A 26,644-nucleotide genomic window follows, 5' to 3' on the forward strand; every position below is an offset into this window, starting at 1 on the left:
ATGGAGAGGAAACACATGATATGTGGGGAGGTCTTAGGGTGTGGTTAATGTTGAGTGTGAGATAATGTGCAGTGTAAATGTATGCTGAGCAATAAAGAAGTATTTGCAGCTCCAAGGTAGCTTATTTCATTTGCATGCTCAAGGGCTGGGAAAGACGCTACAATTACTAACCTGTGTTTTTATTGTGTGGCAAATTATGTCTTATAAAACAGGAAATATTTTTATGGATGTTAAGTTACCAACAATAGCTTTAGAAAATGGAACTACTGATAACATGCCCTTAACACATTTACCACCTAACAGGATATGAAAGTGTATTATTTGTCATTTTACATTGTATTAATGAAAACATTTAATCAAATAATTTTCTTTCTGGCAGCTTGTATTTTTAAAAAAAGCACAAAAGCTGGTATTTCTTATAGTAAGGACATTAATATGTAGAACAGTGTACTGAAGAGACATAACGTGGCACAGCATATTCAATAGCATGGACGTCTGAAAGACATATCCTGTGTCACTGATGATGGGGTTCTATATTTGAATTGACACATTTTGTTAGCAGCACTATGTTATGATTGATTGGGATATTTGTTGCTCACAATATTCTGATAGCCCAAGTTTTTGCCACGTAATGCAAACGATCTACAGGAACAGTGGCCCCTTACAAGAACTCAAATAAAGTATTATTGCTCTCTATGTTTTGAATTCACAGTGCAATGTATTAATTTATTGAATCGAAAAACATAACAGAAACATAGAAGTGGGACAATATATAACAAAAGAAGAAGTCATTTAGACTGTCAGAACTCAGGCATTGACCAGCATGTGGCTAAAGTACAAACAATGAGTAAGCCACAATAACATAGTTCTTTTGCTCATATTAAAAATAATGAGTGAACAAGTCAAGTCAAGGAACTCAAGTCAACAACGTTTTGACCCATAACAGAGTAAGGAGATCAGACTAAGCGAGAGCCCACATCCTTCTTTTGCATGAGGAAGATGTCACGGCAAAATCCCTGAGGTTCTAGAAAGCTCCTTTTCCCAACAGACTTTGAATTTCTGCATCTATAAAATTCTGTTCTGCTGAAGAAAAACTGAAAGGGCATGGTTTGAGCTTTTAGAATAGAGGAGTGTAAAATTCCAGTTTGTAACCTTGCATGGTATCTATGATCCATGCATCTTGCATCTTGAGACAACAGCATTTAGTTGAAAAGAAACAGTTTCACTCTGCCCCCAAGATCACTTGCAAAACAGAAATAATGTCTACCTGTAATGCTAGCAATAGCTCCATCGGTGAGATCTCCTCTGTGGTCGCCTCCATAGCTCTATCTGCTTCTCCCTCCACAATAGTGAATAGGGAAGAAAGTGCCTTTTCTGGCATCATCTGTCTAAGTTCCACGTCTTCGTAGGTGAAATTCTCTCTGGGGACCTGAATTGGAGGAACGGCCTGGAGAAAGTCACCTCTGGCGCCAGGCCCGACCAAAAAGGCCAGGATGAAAACCATTTTTCATAGATATATGGGCTTTGCCTAAAGCTGTGAAGGTTTTCATGAACCGTCCCATATCTCTGACTAAAGGGTTGCCAAACAAGAGGGCCGCTGCCACAGGGCCTGCTTAAAAGGATGCTAATTCTGTTAATTTCGGATCAGTCCTCATCAAATTGGACATTCGAAGCTCTGAAGAAATGGCACAGTTGGCACTGCCCAACTGACATATAACTTGTTGCACCCAACCTACAAGCATGACTGGATCGACGGGTTCTCCAGATTCCTTGGCTTGATAAGCCAGTTCCAAAATTTTGGTTAAGGGGCCAGACATGTCTAGGAACATGACATGCTTTCCAGGATATGTAGGGTCTCTTGCAAATTTGCTCATAAAAGTGGGCATATTAGGATCCACTTCTGGCGTTTCCGCCACTTTACCAAGCAGAGCCAGATGAGAAGATTAATCTCCAAGTCGGTTACGCACCTCCTTTTCAAAAGATTTTCACAGCCATGCCTGCACATAATCCACCTCCTCTCTGGACGGAATGCACAATGTCATCCAGGTCAAACGTAAGTATGGAGAGTTGGACTATAGTGGACTCCTTTGCAGACTTAGCCTTGCGTTTCCCTTTGTTGGAGCCAGCAGAATCCTGTGAGGAATCAGAGTGTGAGCTGTCAGTAGGTTTATCTATCGATTTAGGCACAGGTTCTTCCATATGATTGCCAGTGGCAATATATTGATGGTCCCTCTGGAAAGATTTTGTCAATTTATCCATAGTTTCACTATGTGCCCTTTTCCTAATCTGACCTGGGGCACCTGTCGCCTCCCATTCGCCGATAACCTTTTTGGCTCTCCAGAGGGACCAGCTGTCTCTCTAGGCCTAAGAGCGTATTCCCTCAGCTGGTGAGAAATAGGTTGGAGAGCCTCAGTTAGTGCCTTATCTACTGATTGTTGGACAGAATTGTCCAGTAAATCAACCAGGGAATCAGTGAATAAGTTAGCTGGATCAAACTCATAATAATCCTGATACTCATCCATATCAAAAGGAGTGTGATCCATACTAGCAATAGGTACCAATCTGCAAGCATCAATTGGGAGAGCAAATTCCTAAAAAGTGCCAATCAGTATTATTACTGTTATATAAGGTGTGGTAGGAGGGGCCTGCTCTGGGAGACTCGAAGTTGGCATGATGTAACTTGTCCGCCAAAACTGGCAAAAGAAAGAAGACTGCACTCCTTCTAGTGAGTGCAGCCTGGCCCAGACTGCCGCTCGACTAATGCGCACTGCGATGGAGCTTGCGCAAACCTGCAGGGAGGAATAACAATCATCTTAAGGCCAAAAGGCCTTTCAATGCTTAAATAAATATGTTGTCACGCAGCGCTACAGGTGCCGCCAGAGTACACGAGTGTGATCCGGTGTAGCAGCGTGCTCTCGACAATTTCTCATTAACAGCAATAATCAACAATAGTACATAAACCGAAACACAAATATTATAGCACTTATCTTGACTGCTGCAGCAGCAAAGAAAGAGGCAGTGAAGATGATGCTGATCGTCCCCCAAAACACAGTGCATGGGTATTAGCCTTCTGCCATGGTCATTAAGCTCTATGAGCAGGTCGTGGCCTTTGGCCATGAACTACCCTCGGTGCTTATGTCTCAAAGTCATTGCATCACTCTTCAGATCTTCACAGTGGCCACTGAGTGCAGGCTGTGACATTATGCCATGTCCTGTACCATTATACACACAGCCTCCATACTTACAAAGGTTTGCTCCGGAGAAAATCACAGAATGCTGACGGCACCATTGAGATGCTCATGTGCACATGAAATTCACAATGATGTGTTTAGGTGTGTTTTAGAAAGGAACTAGTCATCTGCAGACTGAATACTATGTGGGTAGGTCACAACGTTGAGGTTGAAATGTCGGCCTGCAACAGTAGCAAAAACTACATGGCCATGTAGTGTAGACATGAAAAGATGAATAGTAAGTCTATACTTCCCTGTACACACCTACATTGACAATATAGTGGTAATCGATACTGTGGAGTTGATATTTGTGCAAGTCAATATTATTACCCTACATATTGTGACATACAATCTATACTATGCAAATCTTGGAATATTTATGGCCATATTTATGTACCGGTTGAATTGCGTTTGCACCCCGCAACGGGGTGCATGCGTAACACAACCCTTAAATGTGATTTATCAAGCTACGCAGTGGCTTGACAAATTCAGATTAACTCAACGCAGCGCAAATATCTGCACTGCGTTTCTCTGCCCCAGGGAGGCGTTCTACGGGTGGAGAATGGGTGTTCCCACGCAAAACCCATGGATTTTGATGCATTCCCAGATTTACCATAAGGGGTAGACCTGGGAATGCGTCAAAACTGCTACACCTCCCCAGGTGAGACGTAACAAAGAGAAATATGTTTATTTTTTCTTGTTGTTTCCTCTTTTGATGTGTACTGCATTCTGCAGCACATATAGAAATAGAAAAATGCCTCAGGATTGGTATCCCTTCCTGCACTAGAAAAATCCTCCTTACGACGCACCATGGTGCAAGAGTGCCTGCGTTGACGCTAGGCAGCACATTGTGCGGCAGAGTGGGGATAAGGCAGGAATGCGCTGTATTATTTTAAATACGGAGCATTTCTGCCCTTTGCCTTGTCACGTAACATAGCAAGGTGGCTTGTTGTGCTGTGTGACGTATTGATATATATGCCCCGTACTCCATAGGACGGTTTGGGTAAATCTGAAATGCTTCAGTGAGCCACTCATTTACTTCACAATAAATCTTTTTTTGAATGAGACACCGTATTTTCTATCTTGTTTATATTTCTTAATTCTCTTTTACATCCTCATGCACATCAGGGGCATGGCTGCCATTGGTGCACCAGGTGCAGTGGCACAGTGCCCCAGACATGGCGTAAATTGTTAAGTAAAATTGGGGGCCTGTGAGCTTCAGATTTTCCGACAATCATGCTTGCATATCATGCTAATCATCATATAGGAAACAGCGTATGAGGGAGCTTAAGGGATAGTGGAAACGGAAAGATGTGCTGATTGTGAGGGGGTACTAAAAAAACACTATATTTTGTAAATTAACCGTGTTTTAAGACCTTCAAACCAGAGACTAGTGTGTGTGTGCTTTTGTCTGTGTGAGTATTTAAAAATCCCAGGTGAAATCTGAGCGACACCTTACCATACCCAACTGAAAGCTCCTGTACCCAACTATTTATAAAAAAGAAACATTTATTAGGTTGGTGTAACACCCCACACACCCCCCTGAAGCTACGCCCCTGGGCCCATTGAACCCTGATAATTGCTGTATTATATTACTTCAGCAACAGACACTTTCCTTGCTTACACCAGCGCCCCTGGCATTCTTGTTTCCTACTGATGAACTTGGTCATTTTTTAACGCTTTGCTTAATTTTGAAATTAAAATTATTTAAATATTTAGATACTTTTCTTGCTTGTACCAGCGCCCCTGGTATTCTTGCTCCCTACTGATGAACTTGGTCATTTTTTAACGTTGTGTATAATTTTGAAGTTAAAATAATTTAGATATTTGGAATGTGCTCTGGATAATGACATAAAAATGGGGATAACATTAATAAGTGTAAAGTGCAACTAATAGTTCCTTTTTTGTTTTTGCTGATTGAGAAATGTTTTGGTAAGTATTCAATTGCTGTGAAAGCAGCATGCCATTTCTAAAACTGTAAGCTCATGGTGGTTGTAATAGATCACTCTGTGTTAGAAAAACCCATTTATCCAAATTGACAATGTCATCTCTGAAGCCCCTGGACCACTGCGACAAGGCTTGTATGTCAGTAGTCAGAAACCATCAAACAACAGTGTGCAGATTTTAGCTCTAACCTGGAATCCCTTTTCTTTTCAGACTGGACGTCCGCCATGCCGTTCGGCTGTGTGACCCTCGGCGACAAGAAGGACTATAATCAAATCTCCGAGGTGACTGACCGCTATGACTTGGGACAGATCATCAAATCGTAAGTGAAGGATGCTGATCTCTGTAAAGGGCGACATGGGCACAGTGTGTTCGTGGTGGGGCCCACTTCTGACAGTCCATGTGAAATACTTAAGGTGGTGTACAGTGAGTCGTAGGTTTAAGTGAAAGTGTCATGCAGACAATAAGTGCATTCGAGGCTTCTGGGACACAGAATTGGGAGAGGGTAAACGGTCGGCTGAATTTGGGGTGCTATGGAATGCTACGATGTAACAGCTTGAGGGTGAATTTAAATTTATTTTCCAAGTCGTCTCTTTAGGTCAGGCCTTGGGACAATTTGAGCAGTCTCATCATCCTCAAGTTTTTCAAAAATTGTATTGATGAAGATTCAGCCCTCTACATCCATTGGCTTGTTGAAGTGTCATTAATATTTTCCTTCCTCCCACCCACCCACCTCAGCATACGGTAAAGGGTTAACCAACTTCATCCATTGATTGTTTGGCACTGAGTGGTGACATTTTTGTAGCAATGCTGGTAATCTTCAATGAAAAATGGCTCCAGAAATTGTAGAAGGTTACATTTTTATTTAGCAGGAACATGTTAGTGGAGGTAAGTCGTGTTACAGAATAACAACTGTCATCTTCCACCAAATATATAACCCTTGCTACTATCCAAAAAAAGCACCCACATGCCACCACATTGCCAAGCCCCCCACCGCATTATCTGAAAGTGGGCACGAGAGTGAACTACGGTTCACCCTCGTGTCTACCTCAAGCAATAACATGCGGTGCGCTGCTGAGCATAAGCGCGACATAAGTATGCCGTGCTCGTGTATACAACACATCTTCTCCCTTTACATTTTTGTTTTATGCAAGTACATGTTTTAAATTTTACAGGAGGACGTCTTGATCTTAAATCCCTGGAACTGTCACTGGACAATTCACATTACCATGAAAAAATCCAACACAGCTTGAATCCCAAAAACAATAATTTCCTGGTAGATCAAAAAACATATTTGTAGCACGGATGGCATAATTTCATTCCTAAATAACAACTCTGCTAAGATTCCATACAGTACCACCCTCAACACCTACAGCGTACCTAAAGACCTGAATCACACGTACAGGATCCAAGCATTTTGCGAATCCTTTACCCACTATTACACCTTTCCTTAATCTCACCATGTCACCCATTTGCACAAGATGTTTCCAAGGCACACCCATTCTTTCCGTGAGATCCTCTTACATTTTCTTTTTATGCACTTCCTTTTTCTCACAAATTTCTTCAGCAATGATTTCTTGTCTCTTAACCACCATGGGACAAAATTAGTGCTATGTTTACGCCCCCTTAACAATTCAAAAGGACTCGCCAAGGTAACAGAATAGGCAAGTTTCTGTAAGTCAATGACATAGAGTGCAAAGCATTCTTCCAGCTCAAAACGCCTTTTACAGCCAATTGGATGGCTTCTTTAACCACACGACTGAACCTTGCCACTTGGCCATTGGCCTCTGGGTTGAAGACAGCAATTCTCTTTTGCATTACATCACATTTTTGCAAATACTTCTCCATCTGCTTAGTGACAAACTGGGGCCCATTGTCAGGCACGAGTTCCTGGGGGAATGCCCTCTCTACAGAATATCTCATCCAAAAACTCTATGACCACTTCAGAATTCAGGTCCCTCACCATCTTGATCTGTGGCCATTTAGAAAAGTAATCTATCAGAATAATACCAAAAGTCTCGTGTCTAGGTGAGACAGCAAATGGACCAATGATATCTAACCCTAACGTGCGCCTTGGTGCTATGGGCAACTCTACAGGTTGGGGATCAGAATATAAGGCTTTGGCTGATTTGTCACTATTAGCACATTTATCACAAAATCTTACTTGATGTTCCACAAAAGAGTCAATGCCCGGCCACCAAAAGTTAACTTTAATACGTCTTCTTGAAGCTGAAATACCAAAATGCCCCTCATGAGCAATATCAACAACAGCTCTCCTTAAACTAAAAGGGGGAAAAAAATTGTCATCCTGTAAAATAATATTATTTTCCACTGCCAGTTCTTCACGTACCTTAAAAAAATGTCATTAATTCACGGGCAGTTTTCCTCTCCTCAGGCCAACCCTCCAAAACAAATTGTTTCACCTTGATAAATTCACTGTCTTTCCCCATTTCTTCATGCCAGCTGTTCGCCTCCACAACTGGAAATTCCGAACCAAGTAAATTAATGTCCTCCAAAGTGAACGCCACGCCACAATCAACTGCCTCACACTTATCATGGCCTTCAATAGGTAAAGGTAATCTGGACATGCAATGCGTGCGTACATTGTTTTTTCCAAGGACGTATTCTATCTTGTACTGAAAATGTTGTAACTTTGCAGCTAATCTGGCTAATCTAGCAGACATGGTATGACAACCACCAGGTGCTAATATGTGCACAAGATGTTTGTGATCAGTTTTAATAGTGAACGTTGTACCCCACAAAAAGGACCTAAATGGTCAGTGCCCCACACACAAGCTAGTAGCTCCCTTTCAATCACAGAGTAATTTTTCTCTGCTTCACGCAATGCTCTAGACGCATATGCTACAATCCATTCATGTCCATGTTCCCTATGCATCAGCCCTCCACCTACGCCGCAATTGTCAGCATCAACCATTATACTGCAATGCTTTCCAATTGCAAAAGTTTTAAAGCAAGGTACATTCACATTAGGTTTTTAAGGTTTCAAAAAAGGTGGACATAATCTTGGTCCTTTCAAATTCAGCATTTTTTTTCAGTAAACACCTAAGAGGATCCACAACAGCAGCATAATTTGGGATACATTTTGTATAGATCTCTGTTAATCCCAGAAGGGCCACCAACTGTTTCATATATGTAGGTTCTCGAGCCTTTCTAAAGTTTTCTACATTACTATTCTTTGGTTTAATACCAGTTCCACTGTTACAATGTCCTAAATATTCTACCTCTTTTTTCCTAAATATACATTTATCTGAGCGTAAAGTCAACCCCTTGGATGTTAAAGCAGCCAAAACATTTTCTAGATTACGAGCTGTTCTTCTGCATTTTTTTCCAGATACCAATATTTCATCCTGGATGGCCATTGCCCCAGTAAGATCATGCAGGGTTTCTTTCATTAACCTTTGGAACACCGAAGCAGCGCTTGCTAAATCAAAAGGCCTTCTGCAGAACCGAAACAAACCCTCAGGAGTGATGAATGCAGTCAAGTTTTTAGATTCTTCATGCAACAACACCTGATAATATGCACTGTCTAAATTAAGACATGAAAACACTTGTGCCCCAGCCAACGTAGGTACCATCTCATCTAGATTAGGAAGAGGATGAGCATCAATGCAATTAGCATGATTGAGACTGCGTAGATCAATGCAGAGGCAGAGTTCCCTATTGGATTTAACAGAAATAACCAGAGAAACCCACAGAGAAAATTAAGAAGGCTCAATAATTTTCTTCTTACACATATCCTGTAACATTTCCTTCAGTTTACATCTGTACGACAAAGGAACATTCCTTACTCAATAGTGAGCCGCAATGACTTTGTCCTGTAGCTTAATATGATGTGTGAACCCCTTATACATTCACAATTCATTGGCAAAAGAGCTCAGGAAACTGTATGAATTCCACCTCATCACTAGATTTCCCATTACCTGTAACGTCCGAAGAGATCCCTAAAGCATAGACAGGAGGGTCTGCCCTTGGATCCAGCTTGATCCCAAGTTCTTTCTGATGTGGCCACCCCAATAATGACTGACCATCCCTTGCAACAAACCTTCACAAATATTTTGCGACCAGCAAACTCCATATTTGCACAAAAACAGCCCACTAATTGAATCTTGCCACCTGTATAACCACCTGAAGAAGCATCAGGCGGCAACAGGATTCTGTTGCGCCATTTCGCCTTGACAATGTTATGTGCAATTGCACTATACCAGGCGCAGGAATCCACCAACACAGTTGTACTTTAACATCAATGCTAACAATGCAAGAGGGAAATGTTGTTACACCCCATTCATCATTATTGTTCGAAATTGTGTTTACCTCTTGATCACTGTATTCCAAACCCAACTCTCATTCCTCCTGGCTTTGTATAACATTCACTCTCCGGTGAGCTGATCTGCACACCTTTGCAAAATGACCCTTTTTGTTGCATTTGGAACAATTTTTCTCTAAAGCAGGACACATTTTCGAATTTCCCCAAATGGAAACCACCACCAAATAAAAAATGTTATCCCCTTATAATAATTCACATTTGTAAGCGCAAACAAGCACCCGTAAGAGTCTCTAGGCACTGGGGGCCGTTGGGAAGATTAAGCAAGCTATTGCCCAGAGTCACATGGTGCTGGGCTAATCTGCCGCCGGCGCCAGGGATCAAATCGCGATCCCCAGATTCCGGAGTCAGTCGCCCTGGCCGCGGCGCCACACCTCTTCTTTTCAGGTCTTTGTCACTTAGTCTGGCATATAGACTTTTGTGTTACCTCATTTTTCTGATTAATAGTTTTCTCAACTTTATCTCCCTCTTTTGCAACAATGTGTACTTCACTCTTCTCACACCCTCTTATCTCATGTACAAACTTTTCAGAATGTTCCATAGCTTTAGCTATTTCAATGGCAGTGTTTAACGACATATCTGCAGTAGCTCACAATCCACCCTGTATTGTTTTGTTATTGGTTCGCATAAGTATTTGGTCTCTTAAGACTTGATCATATGTAATATGCTTGAAATCACAAGTTACAGCCAGACACCTGAGCGAGGACACATTACTATCAATTGACTCCTCAGGCTGCTGTTTTCTAGAATAAAATATGAAACTTTCCATAACCACATTTCTTTTCTAACTATAGCTTAGCGATAACTGTTTGGATGCATATTGATACACATCAACATTCCCAGGATTTACCAATTTAGGCAGATTCCTAAATTCTTTTAAACCAATGCCACCCAAAGAATGCTTTAATAGGGAAACTTTCCTCTCTGGTTCACAGGCTTCCCCTTCCAAAACCTGCACATAAGCTAAAAACACACCTTCCCATGTTTCCTAATCCGTTGATGGCTCTCCCGGTGCTAATAAAAAGGAAGGAGGTGGTAAAATACCTGCCATTATATTACTAGCTCCTACCAAAAGTTAATTATTCCTCCACACAAAAAATAATAAGAAACCCGGAAACAATCCCAGAAAACAAATAAAGTGGTCACCGCTGTCACATGCACCAATTGCCACAACCATTGTTATTTCTGAAAAGCAGTAAAAGCAAGAACAACAAGAAAATAATAAAAGTGGTTACCATACTTTGTGTATGAATCAAAGTGCACAAAAGATAATGGCCACGATGCAGCGTGAATTCCCACTAGTACTCCGGGGTAATTACACCAATGTATGTTCCTGAGGGTACAACTGTAGTTGCTCAATGCTGGACGCCAGCTCATCCTAAACAGCAAAACGGAGGCTCAAAGAGACCAAATTAGCACTAGCGTGGCACTCCAGACAAAATCCAACACGGTGTGTATAATTATATTTTTCTGGCCACATGCACCAATAAAAAGATACTCCCCATGGGAATAGTCAATGAGACGCAAACCTCAATAGAAAGGGGTGTATCCATATGTCCAGGAAGCTGATGAACAAATCCCAGGGAATGCCGAAGGAAATTGACAAAGCCAAAAATCCCAACAATCACGTTGCCGGAAAGAAGGTTCCTTACACATAGCCTCGTATCCACTCATCACCAGTGTAGCAATGATGGTAAACTTCAATGAAGAACGGCTCCAGAAATTGTAGAAGGAACATGTTAGCGGAGGTAAGTTCCGTTACAGAATAGCGGCCATCATATTCCACCACATATATAACCCCTGCTGCTATCTAAAAGATGCACCCCTGCACCACCACAATACCACCCCCCCACTGCATTATCTGAAAAAGGACATGAGTGTGAATCGCGGTTCAGGCACGCAGTGCGCTGCTGAGCACGAGCGCACCATAAGGATGCTGAGCTGGTATATACAACAATTTTGCCTGATCACCAGGGTATAGCTCCCTAAAAAATATACATTTCAATGCAATGGCTGCTAGTCCACTATTTTTTATGGTTTATATTGTTGCCATATTACTTTGCATGTTGTATATGCTTTCAAAAAATTAAAACAATACAAAAAAATCATGCTTGCCAAGGCCTAGACTGCCGCTTTACTGTGAGCAATGACAGTGATCCCACTCTCATTACACTCCTTGAGTGCACTATCTCACCAGAATTCAGTCCTCTGTCTTTCGTATTGAATGTTAATTCCCTGCAGTTCGTGTCTTCAATTTATGAACATTCTCTCTGGTGTCAGAACTTCACACTGCATATAAAAGACAGGTCTCTGCACAGTCGCAATAACTCTTTAACAATTTTGGGAAGAATATGAATGTGTAACCGACATGATACAGACACATTTATGCAAAAGGTATTTTAAGCCACTTCTCTGTCTCACTGTGCAACTGGAACCAGTGAGTGGCAGATTAAATATTGATCTCAGCAGCAGCTCCATTAACCTACTAAGGTATCTCACTCACATTTTAACTCAGAAATGCACTCTCTGCACATATCGGTAATAACGTCTAGATATGTGTGTTCAAACACACAAGCACTTTGCCTAAAAACAAAGCCATAACAATTGGATCTGTCCATGATTAGCTATCTTAAATTGAGCAATTTGTGCTCTCTTCGATGAAAATTTCAAAAGCCTACCTAAAATAGCAGAAAGTAGAAAAAAGGCTTTTTAAATCTAGGACCAATGTAAAGTGGATGGCAGAAGAGGTGCACTGAATGAATTCTGCTCTTCGCTGGTGTTCAGAGCTGCATTCCCTGGACCAGGATTCCTGGCTCTGAGTTCTAAGCAGATATCTTCATCCCTGGTAGACAGTTGTCAGTCAAGTGCTTTCTCCAGTGTTTAATGTGTGCCGATGGTTGCGTGTGCTGCTCACCGGCAGCCATTTTAGGGGCCAGGGACCAATTTTTCATCATCGGTATTTGATCCAAACCAAGAATGAGAGAAAGGCTGAACGGTAGAAAGAAGGAGAAAGAGAGAATATGAAAACCGTAGCAATGGGAGAAGATAGGGAAGAAAAAGAGCCTGCAAGTGTGAGATAAAGAGACCGGGAGGGTAGGGTGAGGGAGGAAAGATGTAAGAGGTGGAACCAAGACTATGCAGCTTTGGCATTCTTCAACCTCAGCATTTGATGGCCTGCTAAATAAAATCTGGTCAATTTATTTTTACAAATTGAGGACTTGCTTTCCCCCTAACTGACTACAATGGTGGATAGCTAGGGACTCTTTCCATCTTTGTTTGATACTACAGGTAATGAACTGAGGTCTGTGTGCAAGCCATATGAGAGCAGTGTTTGCAGTCAGGAAAAACCGCATCAGGCCATATATGTGATGCAGAGCAAAGGAAGGTGAATGTACCACTCAAAGTATGTAACTCCTCAGACTTCTGCTATGCTCAAAGGATGGATCTTTGTCTCGAACTGAGGAGTAACATCAACAATTCAAGAACATCTCAATAACAGGGAAAATAAAGTTACAAACTTAAATCAATCAAAGTTAGTCGATAATCACCTGATTACAGCATAAAGGAATATCAACCAAACCAGTCAAACAGCAAATACAAAGCCAAGATATTTTTTGTATAAATAGACTTTATTTAATTTAAACCACCAAAAGTGGCAAAAATGAACACTTTGCACACATATTTATTTTATTTATTTAGAAGTTTGTTAAGCGCTCAGCTACCCCCAACGGGGGTGTCTCGGCGCTGAAGACAACATCTAGTGAGGTTCAGTGATGTCTAGGGGGAAAAAGAATGGGCTAGATCAAGGAGAAGAGCCAGGTCTTAAGTTTCTTTCGAAACATAGGCTCTGAAGTCAGAAATCTCAGTTCCAATGGCAGATGATTCCATAGTCTGGAGGTGGCTACTGCAAAGGCCCTTCCTCCCGTACGCGCAAGACGAAAACGGGGGCAGAGCATTAGGCGAAGATGGTTAGATCTGAGATTCCGAGATGCTTGTGAGATCTTCAGTCTGTGTCTCAGGTAAGCGGGGCCTCGGCCATTAAGAGCTCTAAAAGCAAGGGTCAGGGATTTGAACTGAATACGTAGTCTCACTGGGAGCCAATGCAGTTTGATCAGGTGAGGTGAAATGGAATGACGGTAGGGAACATTGCAAATCAACCTGGCCGCTGAGTTCTGTGCTGTCTGCAATCGATTAATGAGGTACGCCGGGGCTCCAACGTACAGACTATTTGCGTAGTCCAAATGGGATGTTATAAGGGCGTGGACTACTGTCTTGCGTGAATCTAATGGTAGGAAAGGGATGATTTTTTTGATCATACGGAGCTTTCCAAAACAGGACGCTGTGACTTTATTAATTTGGGTTTTTCAGGAGAGGGCAGTGTCAAATTGGAAGCCCAGATTGCGGGCAGCTTGGACAGGTACAAGTGGAGGATCTAATTCAGCCGGCCACCAGAGGCTAGTGGAGATGGGGGATTTCTGATTAAAAAATAAGACTTCTGTCTTATCCGTATTCAGTTTTAAATTATTTGAAGACATCCAAGAGGCGATATTCACCATGCAGTGGCGAAAATTTAGCAAAGAGCATATAGCACAGCATATAATAAAGCACCTTGATTACACAAAAAACTGAGAACACTCAAGTAGCATAACACATACAGCATAGGTACTGTCCAATAGGGCATAGTAATAACAGTCTTACAGCAATAGACCCAACCACTTCCCCCATACCCGATCATGCTTCTGAGGGCAACCCCTGGCCTCGAAGAGCACACGCTCCTGCTGCACACACCAATCCACGCCCACCTCCAACACGACAGAGTGAGGGGCGTAGAGGACATCCATCATGCAGTGATGTCCTGCTTTGCTACCAGAATGGCCGGGCCAAGGAATGCTTTCTCTTCCTTCGTGCCATCAGAGCCCTCAAACCCACCAAGGAGAATCAGCAGGGGAGAAAGGGGGACCTCCCACCCAAGGAGATCCGGCAACTCCCGGGTCACCTCGGTCCACTACTGACACATCATTTGGCAGGTCCACGAAGCCACAATATTTAAAGACAGGATAGACAAATCATAAAGGATTTGGTTAGGATTCGGTTCCCCTGAAGGAACACTCCCTAATGCTAAACTATGTTTCAGGTGAAGTCGGGGAAAGTTCATAAGCAGCAGGTGTCAGCAAATATAGCAAATATAGCAATGAGGAAAAAAGAAATGTGCTTGCTCAAGAGATTAACTATGAGCAGAAATAAAAGAATCATCAGGTCTCAAGAGTGGGAAAGGGACCTTCACCTCCAAGGGTGGATAGAAGCAAGTAACCCTATCTAAAGTCAGTGATACACAATTTACAAAATACATACTCTGCAATTTTCTCATAGAAAAGAAACCAATCAAAACTAAACACTAACAAAGTGCTTGGTGTCGGCCCTCTTTTCATGACTCATACAGTGAACAATTTCAGTTCCATGACCTTCATTGTACAGGTGCTGAGATGTACTGTCCAGTTTATTAAAATGATACATTAGATGGCCTTCACACAGAACTTAACAATAATACAATTTAACAAATACGCAGTTGATACTTGGCTCCAGAAATGAGAAAAAGATTATATGCAGCAAGCAGAAACACAGCATTAATTTTAATAGGGATTTTTTAAATCCAGGCCTACTGTGACTATGGCTAACTTAACGTGAACATACTCTAATTATGGTTAACCGTTAATGTAAAAATAACACATTATGGTCACTAAAGCGTGAGTGACAGCATTCTACTCTTTCACAAAGAGCACATCCACACAAAGTAGTTCCCTTCACTCACAGGGATTGATATGGCAAAGTGCACTTTGGATGTTTTGTTTTTTGCCAATGTTTATTCATTTTTTTTACATTGGAGAAGGCCAAGCAGCTCCTCAAATAAAAAGCTGTACAATAATCACAATAAACAAAACAAGCATTGACAAAGCCAAAAGGCTGGCAGCCAGCCCAATTTGCTATGCCAATGCGTGTTGTTATTAGGTCTGAAACTTGTTGATGATTGGCAATGGCATAATTTTAAATGACATGCCCTCCCCTACAAAATGTTGTAATGCCCGCCTTAATGTCATTTAGGCTGCCAGCTACAAGATTTAACAGAGGCCTTGGTAACCCTGAGGGCTCCTCGGGAGGGGGTGTCTCACTGCTTTGGATGGTCTGTAGTGGCTCATGTTTCCCCCACTATGATAGGGTAGAGGATGCCCCCAGTCTGATATCACCCAGCCAGTCTGTCTACTCCCTCTACACACCTAAATAAGTAGTTGACGGAATAATTCACTCAGAAAAATAAAAAGGGGGAGGCTGGAGTGCTTGAATTAATCTCAACCACTGGCAATTACTCGGGCTGCATTTCAGCCCATCTTTTTAGTCATTGAATGAATGACTGGGCTGCTTGGAGGCTGTACTGCCTCTACCTAAAGTAGTTATGCACAAAGAAGGTGGAAATCCATCTTCCAGTCAGACCCTAATAGGGTACTATGTCTCAAGCTACTGAGTTAAACCCACGGGAAATTAAAAAGCTGAGAGAGAGTCATAAGTTGAAGGGTGGAGCATTCGTGACTGAGCCGGCCTACTGGTCCCGGCCTAAATATGCCGCATTTTCAATTATTGTCCTTCTCTGGCTCGATGTAAGTTTTATCATGCTCACACATACATGAGGCTCTGCATTGCACTTGCAGCCCTTGTACTGCTACTCCTTCAAGCGTGGTTGGAGTAAGCTAACATCAAAATGAATGGGTGGAAGTGATCTACACAGAGCCTGAAAGTACAGCTGTACTTCAGTGGTACAGAGGGAAATATGTCCTGCACCTGCCTCAGTTAGGGCAAGTGTTGGCATCATTAGGGCAGGATGCAGGTTTCCCTACATACAGTGGTGTGGAACCAGTGGTAATGTAATAGATGGATGCATTTATTTAGAATTCAGCAAGGCAGCACTACAAGCAAAGTTACTGCACTGTGTTTAGTGAAAGGGCGAGAACAGGACAGTGCGTATCTTCTATGGTATGGCTCTGTTGCCTTCTCATGCATCACTTTTGCATATTAGGGTGCCCTGCACCGCACACACACTTCTGAACCACAGTGCAAGGGTGGCTGCATGATGTCTAGCATATGTTTTGTACTGGAGAATACCCTCCAGTACTAACAAACTATGCTTGGACACACTTTAACAAGTTTCTGTTGTATGTGGGCAGTACAGTACAGTACACATGCAGTGTGAGAAGTTTGGAGAAAAAAAACTGTTCTCCAACTGTATGCCTACCTTTTTGGCACAACTCCCTTTTTACAGATGTTATTAGATAGGACGTATATCAACACCTGGTGGTGGCTGCGTGGAAATGCCCATTAACCACCATGATTCACTCAACTGATGCAACTTTTGTGCTACAAAGTAAATCCCAAATCAGCACGTTTTGCCATTTTTCACCAGTTGTGGTGAAACTGGTGGATACAAAGTGTTGTTAAATCAGGCCCATAGTTTATTTATGATCATATAATTTCCTATGAAGAAAGTTCTGTACACTCACCTAGGCTTATCGTTAACCCTTCCATCTTTTGAAATCTGACAGGCTAAGGAAGCAGGATGCATGCATCTATAGGGCTGCAGCACCTGCACACAAGTTCGATGTGCAGAAACTCATTGTCAGGTCTTTCACAGTGTTTACTCCATGTGGCGCGATCTAAGATGGCTGCAGGTTCTTGCACTTCGGACACTTTTGGTATCAAGTATACATATTACCTACTTCTGGTTTCCAGTAGGAAGTTATAGTTAGGACCTAGTTTCCATTGAAAGAACGTTTTTGATTTGCCAATAACTTTGGCGTCGTTGGACAAATCTTCACGAAATTCTTGAGGACTGATATGACGCTGACTTCAGCTGCTATCTCGAAAGTTTCGGGGTGATCTGTCAAGCGGGGGCCGAGAACTCGGGGGTGCCTAAAAAGCACGTTTTCCTAATGTTAATTCCCATAGGACTTTTAGACATAGCTACAGCCCGAACTGCTGAACGGAATTACATCAAATTTGGCAGAAATGTAGATGTTGGTTCACGGATATGGCTTTTTGTTACTTTGTGTAAATCCGTTCAGTAGTTTTGGAGTAATTTAAATACATTTCCAGTTGTATATATAGGGATGCGGATCCTCCTTGGATTCTTTTCAGATTCGTGCAGCCATACGCCACCAGCAATGCCGTGATTGGCTGGCTGCATCCTGAGAGGAAAGTTGTGGCCGCCATTTTGTTCATCGCGACTCGGTTCCCTGTGGGGAAAATAAAGTTAAAAAATAATAGAAGGGTCAGGGTAGAGGTACCTTGACCACAGGGGACTAACGGAGGTGTCTGTGAGGGACCCCTCATGGGTAAGAAATTGATCAAAAACATTTTTTATTTACCACACCAGGATTCTGGTGGATGCAGGGAGGATCCGGGGATCCAGACTCAATTTTTAAAAAAACATGCACTCACTCACAGATCCACACACCTACTCGCACACTCACTCACACACCCACACAATCACTCACACACCCACTCACACAGCCACTCACATACCCACTCATACACCCACAAAATCACTTACACAGCCACTCAAAGAACCACTTACACACCCACTAACAAACCCATACAGTCACTCACACACCCATGTAGCCACTTGCACACCCACTCACAAACCCTCAACACGACTCACACACCCACTCACAGCTCAACACAGCTTTCACACTCACTTATAGGCCCACACAACCACTCACACACCCACTCATACACCCATACAGCAACTCACACACCCACTCACAGACCCTCAAAACCACTCACGCGAGGCCCCCCTTCCCTAATAAATAAAATAAATTAAAAAGAAAGCCGGACGCAAGTTGCTGGAGGCCCAGCCCCTTCCACCACTCTGCAAAAGCACTTCCTGGCGCACTACTAGTTGGAGGATGAAGTCCGCTTGACTCCAGACAATCCTTGGGGGCCAACTACCCCTCCTGTTACCTCCAGTAGGTTCCACTCAGTGAGATTGTTAAGAGGTTGTCGGAGGCCATGCCCCCTTTCACCACCACTTTGCAAACACACCTCCTGGTGCACTACTGGTTGGGGAATGAAGTCCCCTTGGCTGCTCAGGGTCCTTGGGGCCAACTACCCCTTCTGTTACCTCCCCTAAGTCCCACACTGTGGGGTTGCAGAGAGATGGGCTGAGGCCACGCCCCCTTTCTCCACCACTCTGCAACCGTGCCTCATGGTGCACAACTGGTTGGGGAATGAAGTCCCCTTGGCTGCTGAGGGTACTTGGGGCCAACTACCTCTCCTGTTGCCTCCAGTAAGTCCCACACAGCATGATTGCTGAGAGGTCTTTGTAGGCCACAATCTCTTTCCCCATCATTCTGCAAACACTACTGCACTACTGGTTGGGGGATGAAGTCCTCTTGGATGCTGAGAGATCTTGGGTGCCAAGAAGCACCCTTGTTACCTCCAGTAAGTCCCTACAGTAGGATTCCTGAGAGCTGGTCGGAGGCCCCGCCCCCTTTTCCCACCACTCTGCAAACTCGACTACTAGTTAAAAAAAACATAGAAATTCACTTAAAAAAACCAAAGGTTACAAGGATGTTATAGTTAGGAAATAGAATTTAAAAAAGCCTTAGAAATTCACTGAAAAACTCAAAGGTTACAGGAACGTTAAAGTTAGGCTCAGATTTCACTCGTACAAAACCAGTGAAATACAGCAGTTATAATTACCTAAGCTAACTATAACTTATGCCCCTGCAATGCACTGCTTATGACCTCACATATTACCTCACTCCTGACATGGTCAGAGACATCACTCATGACAACTCAAATGACATCACTAATGACATCATCCAGAGAACCACTCACACACCCACTAAAACCCCCATACAACCTCTTGTATGCCCACTCCCTCACATACCCATTTGCAGACCCATACAGGTACTCACACACTCACTTACTCCTCCATAGAGGCACTCACACACCCACTCATTCACTCGTACAGCCACTCACACAACAAGTCACTCACCCACACAGCCACACACATAGCCACACACTCACCCATACAGCCACTCAAACACAGACGTATTCACCTACACAGCTACTCACACACCTATTCACTCACCCATACAGCCTCTCAACACAGCCACACACTCACCTATACAAGTACTCACAAACCCATACAACCACTTACATACCCATTCACACATCCATGCAAGCACTCATACATCCGCTCACTCACCCATACAGTCACTTACACAACCAGCCGCTCACTTATACAGCCATTCAGACTCCCACTCACTCACCCATACAGTCACTACATACCCACTTACCCTCCCATACAGCCACTCACACTGCCACTTATTCACCATGCAGCTACTGACACACCCACTCACTCCCCAATACTGCCACTCACACAACATCTCACTCACCCACACAGCTACTCACACACCCACTAATACACCCATACAGCCTCTTATACAACTGTACATACAAGGATACATAGAGTCACACAGCCACACACATAATGTATGTTAGGATTAGTACCACTCAGTAATAGTGCACCTAGTACACTAATTTAACTTTTGTAGTAGTTTAGTATATATGTTTATAAAAAAAATCCCACAAAACTGAGGGGGAAGAGGTTACACTCCTACACCAACCTCCTCAACAAATATCCACATACACTAAAGAGGAATAGGAGTACATAGAAACAAATGGCTAGTGAAAATGTTGTGGCACACCCTTTGTTTTTTAAAAGTGCCCTCACCCACAAATTGTGTCATGCTTCATCGTTGGGCTTGCTATCGACAACCCAGGCACACCAACACCTGCGTACAGAGAGAATTGAAGAAGCTGCAGTCTCACCCTGATGATAGAGGGTTTCAGGGCTTGTTTCAAACCAATTCAGAGAGGCACTGTGGGAGCCTTGCATATGTCTCAGTACAGGGATAGGCAGGCATATGGTGTGTGTTATGAGAGCGAAGGATGTTTCAATCAATCAATCAGGTTTCTTGTAAAGCGCGATTACTCACCCGTTAGGGTCTCAAGGCGCTGATGGGGGGGATCTGTGGGTCAGTGGAAGAGCCATGTCTTGAGGTCCTTCCTGAATTGAGGCAGCGGCAGTGATTGCCTGAGATGTAGAGGCAGTGAGTTCCAGGTCTTCGCACCGAGGTACAAGAAGGATCTTCATTACTTTTCATCACTTAAAGACCCCTTCACAGTGAAGTTGAGGATAGAGGTGCCTGGCAAGAGTTTTGTAGATGTTGTAATAGATGAACAACTGTTCATCACGGTTTATGACAGGTCAGGATACAGCTGTGTTTACAGACTTTTATTGCAGCATAGCAGGTCAAGATGCAAGGCAAGTCTTTGAATGTCACAATACAATGATTTTTCAGCATAGGGGTACCTTCACAAGAGCCAGCTGAATGTCGTAGCGTAGGGATATGAGTACATGTACAGATGAAACAAGACGTACATTGACACCTCATGGTCCAGGATATTAGTACTGAGCAATCCGGCAGCTCTGTCAATTTGTGACCAATGACAATATCTGCCAAAAGTATTGTGGCCCACTTATGCAGTTCTTCCAAACAAAGCACATGAAGCATCATACGTAGCAGTCCATACTATTCTACTAATGAGATGCACACACATTTATCAAGAAGCTTTGGAACTAACAGGCTAGAGCTCTTCCGACATCTATAGAGATCTTCCCTACTCAAGTTGAGAATGGGAGCAGAGGGGGAGACCAGAGCCGAGCAGGGTCAATTCAAAAAAAGTATTTCCAAGTGCAAACAGTAAAAGTACTCCTCTCTGCCCCTAGAACTTCTCACCTTCTTCACCTACAATTGGCCTCCTCGTCTTATCTCACTCTCTCTTTCTCACTCTCTCGCTCTATTTTCTTTGTTCTGTTCTCCCTTTTGGTTCGCGTTCTTCCTTCTTCTCAGTCTATCTGCTGGGTCCAACACCTTCATTGCTTCTTGACTTCCTCTTGTTTCACTTCCTCTCTCTTTTCAACTTATTCTATCTTTTCATACCTTTATCACATCCTCCTCTCTCCCGTCAATCTCTCCTACTAGTGCCGTCTTCTATGTACAACCTTATCTCACTTACGTCCTGTTTGCTCACATACTTCTGTCTCTCGCTCAGCCTTCTCTTTCATACACTCTCTGTTTCAGCAAATGCTTTCTACACACTTTTACGCTATCTGTTTTCATCTCTATTTCACACACACACACACACACTCACACGCACACACCCACGCACACACACACACACACACACAGCAGACACATGAGAGCAAGGAGAGTGTTAATAATTACACTGCCTCTCACAAAATGCTGAATAATCATTTTTCACACTTGCACTGGTCTATCAAACAGGTCTAACAAATGGATCAATATGAACTAGGGACTCTGCTGGTGATGTCTGGGCAGCAAACGCTATGTAGAACCTTAGATCTAAAGCAATGAATTGGATATTACAAGAGGAAAAGTGATCCTTTTTATGGGTATGTATTGTAAATAGATGAACAATTCAATTGAAATATGTTTACTGGAGTACATAGTACCATAATGATTTACGAAAGACAGTTGTAGCACAAAAGTATGCACCACCCCTACTGGTGCCAAAGTTACTCAAATTCCAATATCTCAGGGTTTAACTGCAAACAACCCTAGTTCTTGAAATGCTTGGGACTTTCAAATTTTCTCGTATAATTGGGAGAAGCATTCTAATTTTTACAGTGTTCCTTCCAGTTCCAATACCTATTCAATTCATAAATTGTGTAGTAGTGGTCCAAGGTCTTCGTGGTAATTACTCAATTTAGTTGTATTCCTCCCAGAAGGATTTCCTGAGGTGTATGGATTCAATTGGTCTAAACGGTCATGAACATCTAAACATTTGTCAAAACTGTATCGATCCAGTTGACTGTTAGTATATCCCAAGTGTTAGCGTACGGCATCACAACCACAAACAATACTGTTTTCATGAGAGAAGACTTTGAGTAATGTAATTGGTGCCTTCAAAAAGTTCTCCGGAACGAAACACATTGACTGCATTAAAAATAATAGAGTTTTAGAAATTTGGAATGCCATGTGTGGCAATTGCTTCATTCTTTGGAGCTTGGACCATAACAAAAATACCATAAGATGGTTAAACCAGTCATATATACAATATAATGTACACAGTCCCCTCAAATTACTTTCAAATACTTCAATATCTCAACAGTCATTAATAAAAGCACTTCAATTTGTGACATTTAAGTAATGTATACATTTACAAGAACATTTTAGTCTTAATATTTCATGCTCTCCAGTAGCCTTATACCTTAGAGATCCTATAGGCTAGTAGGATTTCACAAAGAAGCACATGGTTATCCCATTAATCTCTCAACAAATAGGTTTAATGCACCAACATATCTCATTCTACATAAGGTTGATGTTCAGTCATTGACTAATTTATGCAGTGGTTGCAGTTTGTTGGCAACAGCACTTAACGTGGGAGTCCGGAACTTTTTTTCATTATCAGGCTTTGGCACGAACAAGACCAAGGCAAGAAATGAAGAAAGAAAAAACAAATGTAGAAAAAAACTGCCAAAGAGAGAAAGAGTGGCGAAAAGAGCCTGCAAGAGTGGGAAAAAGAAACATGAAGTGTAGGATGGTGGGAAAAAAAGCAAAGTGGAAGCAATTCTAGGCAGCCTCAGCATTCAGCAACAAAGATTAACTAACAAGGGAGACCCCATACCAATAATGGACACAAGCTCCCCAAGAGAAGGCAGCGTGCACATATAAACTCTATGACAGAAGTTTCTAGTATCCATCACATGAATAAGGGCCCGATTCATAGACTGGTGGAAAGGGCACTCTGTTCCAATGGCGAAGGAGTACTCCTTCCACCAACATAATGGTCCACCCACCTGATTTTTGGTTATTCGGTGTCAAGAAGGCAGAGACTACTCTGTCTCCGCTGTGGTTACACCCCTCCGACAGAGGTTGATCTGTATGTCTGCCCACCTAATTTAGAGGGGTGGACATACAAACCAGTTGTTGTATATGCATTTGCTGTTTGTTCTCGTGCTTGGATGCACGCTTTATGCATTATGTGTTTTCAATTGAATCTCCTGGCTCATGGCACGATCACAATGTTCTAGAATAGAGCACCTGCGGGTCAGTGAGCCGAGATTGTTAGTTTCCGTTGTAGCCGGTGATGCTTCTTTTTTATGAGATTAAACTTCCTTTCATCTACAAACTGCTCCTGATCTCTACTTAACACAAGTTTTCATTGCCATTCATTGCTAAGTGAACCCTGGAACTAAGCGGCAGTAAAAACTGCAAAATGCTCCCCTCACCATGGAAGGCAACTCCCACTGCATAAAGTATATCTTTTTTTTATTGTCAAAAATAAAATCCTACTTTAGGATTTACTTCTTGAAAATGAAAAAAAATGGTAACTTTGCTGTAGTGCTCTGTCATGTTTGATGGAGCCATACAGCAAAGTTACAATTAATTGGCCTGGGCCGCCTTGATGGCGGTTCTTGTCCATGCTTGAAATAGCCGCTGGACTGACTGACATTTCAAATTTGACAGTCGGGAGACTGCCACATGGGCTACGAAGTAATTTACCCCATCACTCTTGCGGAGGATCGTCTGACCGCCAGATATGAAACTGGGCCCTTAATTCTTAGAACGAATACAACCAGGTGTATTAATGAGCTCATGAAACCGCTCCTACATGGTATTCATAAGTAACAACAATGCACAACGTTTCGGCTGAGCAAGCTATATTTCTGAAATGCATTGCTCAGGTGTGAATATAGCATTGACTTTATCTCAGGACCGACTGATCCGGTGAACAGACTCACCATGAGCTACTAATTGAGGCTGTTACGAAGTTTGCGTTTTAATTTTATAACCTATATCACTGATAAGTACTATTTGATCCAGTGTTTCTACTTGTCAGGATTGAAGGATGTTCCCTGAGTTTTCATCCCATATCATATATGGGATATGCATCACATAAATGCAGAAGCTTCATAATATCTTTAGTCAGTGCCAATCCACAAGGGCATATTGGAGTTGGTTATGTCATAATCCTCTAATTTGGGGTTTATACCTAGATATCTTTCTCTCCCATCCACTGTAGCAAGAACAGTGTATCTGTGCACTCTTCAGGGCAGTAGCTATCAGTGGAATGGCCAGTGCAAGGGCACCGAGGTGAGAGGAGGCCCAGCTTGATATGTACCTGTTGCAATAAGATAGTCGGTCTCCCACTCTGAATGATTTAAACACAAAGCCTGCCTAGGGAAAGGAGGGGAGAGAAAGAGTAGGATAAAGTATAAGGGAGAAATGGAGATGACAGAGGAAGTAATAAAAGAGAGCAATAGGGGAATATAGAAAGGAGATGAAAAAGCAACAGAAAAGGAGATAAAATGCACAAATGGGGTAGGGAAAAGGAAGAGAAACATACCAGAAATAAGGACGTCAGTGAAACAACATTAGGAAGAGACGGAGGATAGAGAGACAGTGGCGGCCGGCATGACTCGTGGGTGGTGGCCGCAGGGGGGAGAGGGGGGTTTGCGAGGTAGCGTAATGAAAAAAAAATACACACTCACCTTGCCGCCGGTTCCGTCACCGCGTCTCAGCTCCTTGCTCCTGCTTTCCTCGTGGGACAGGAAGCCAGACTCCCTAGACCAATCACAACGGTGAAATGCAGCATTGTGATTGGTTGTGAGCATCCTGGTTCAACGCTCAACCAGGGAATGGGGTCCTGGGCTTGTTCTCCATGCAGGCTGTAATGCAGTGTGCATGGAGAATGGCGAAAGTGTGCATGACTGGTTTGAGAGGCCTAAGAGGGCCGACCAAACAGTGCTCCATGAGCAGAGCAGCCCCGCCCACCCGCAAAGGAAGGAAACATAAAATGATAATTAACTAAAAGTTATTATCATTTTATATTTCCTTTCTTTTACACTGGTCAAAGAAGTGGGGCGACACTCCTCAGCCATGGCGGAGGAGCCACCACTGTAAAGAGAGCTGAGCAGAAAAAATATAAGGGTCAGAAAAAGGGAAACAGAAAGCTCAAGTAGATTAAGAAGAGGTTGCGGAGAGATGGATAGAGTGCATGTAAAAGAGAGAGGATACATGAGACTTGAAGAAGATAGAAATGAGGACAATAAAGAGATGAGAGAGTTTAAAGAGAATAAGGAGAGAAAATTAAAAGAGAGAAACAGAGGAAGGAGATAAGGATGAGAGAATCATGGGGGAGAGAGACTGAGGAAGTAATAGGAGAGTGGATGAAATGAATATGGAGATGATGGAGGGATGGAGCTAGGAAGAAGAAAGTGAAAGGCAGGTAGAATGAGGAAATGTGAGATCTTGAGCTATGTTTAGTGAAAAGTTTGCAGAAACACCAGGGTCTAGGATATTGATGGGCCCATTGACCCTCTTCATCCATTGGTCTGTTATTGTGTAATTCACACTTTTTCCCTGCCCACTGCAACATATAGCATGGGGCAATAGGTCAGCCCAGTTTATCCATTGGGTAACTTCACTATGAGTGATGGAATTCTTCCGTTTCACACGGGACACTTCTGTACAGAGGGTACTTCCCATAAGTGCCAGGTATTACTATGGCAATTTCTGCTTTTTGTAACCCCAAAATATGTTGGGTTTTAGACAAAGTTATTTTTTTAGATTAATGAGGGTCAGGCAGCTTTCCTAACAACGTTTGTCAACAACCATGACAAAACAAAACAAGCATTGACAAAGCAAAAAGTCTGGTGGTGCACGTCAGACCTATTGGCTTTCCTAATACTTGCTAAAAAAAACTGAAATAGCAATTTCTGACGTTCACAGTGTGCCAGACACTCATTGACTTTACATTACTGAAGACAGAAATGACTATACAAGACCAACAGAATTGTTTTTCCTGAGATCAGAAGGATTGAAATTTGGCCCAGGTTTTTTTCCATTTTTAGATCGAGCCTAGAGTCAGTGCGCAAGCGCTGCTCTGGTGAAGACCTGCTGTAGTTCACTACGTGAGGGAAGCCCGCCCATTTTTTCATTGGCTTGTGTCTTTGTCCTTCATAAATGCTGTCTTCTTATTGATT

At 42.7% G+C, this 26,644-nt stretch overlaps 1 protein-coding gene across 1 annotated transcript in view; it reads left to right on the forward strand.

Annotated features, from left to right (window-relative positions):
* The window catches only part of LOC146797873 (caM kinase-like vesicle-associated protein), a 592,979-nt gene that overhangs the window by 330,761 nt on the left and 235,574 nt on the right, over positions 1-26,644 (forward strand). Inside the window, exon 2 of the mRNA XM_085625076.1 lies at positions 5,388-5,496. Within this exon, the coding sequence (XP_085481202.1) occupies positions 5,402-5,496 (95 nt within the window). The 5' untranslated portion in view covers positions 5,388-5,401. The remainder of the gene's footprint in view (positions 1-5,387; positions 5,497-26,644) is intronic.

The sequence above is a fragment of the Triturus cristatus genome, chromosome 9 (genome assembly GCF_964204655.1).
Source record: "Triturus cristatus chromosome 9, aTriCri1.1, whole genome shotgun sequence".
NCBI classification, from domain to species: domain Eukaryota; kingdom Metazoa; phylum Chordata; class Amphibia; order Caudata; family Salamandridae; genus Triturus; species Triturus cristatus.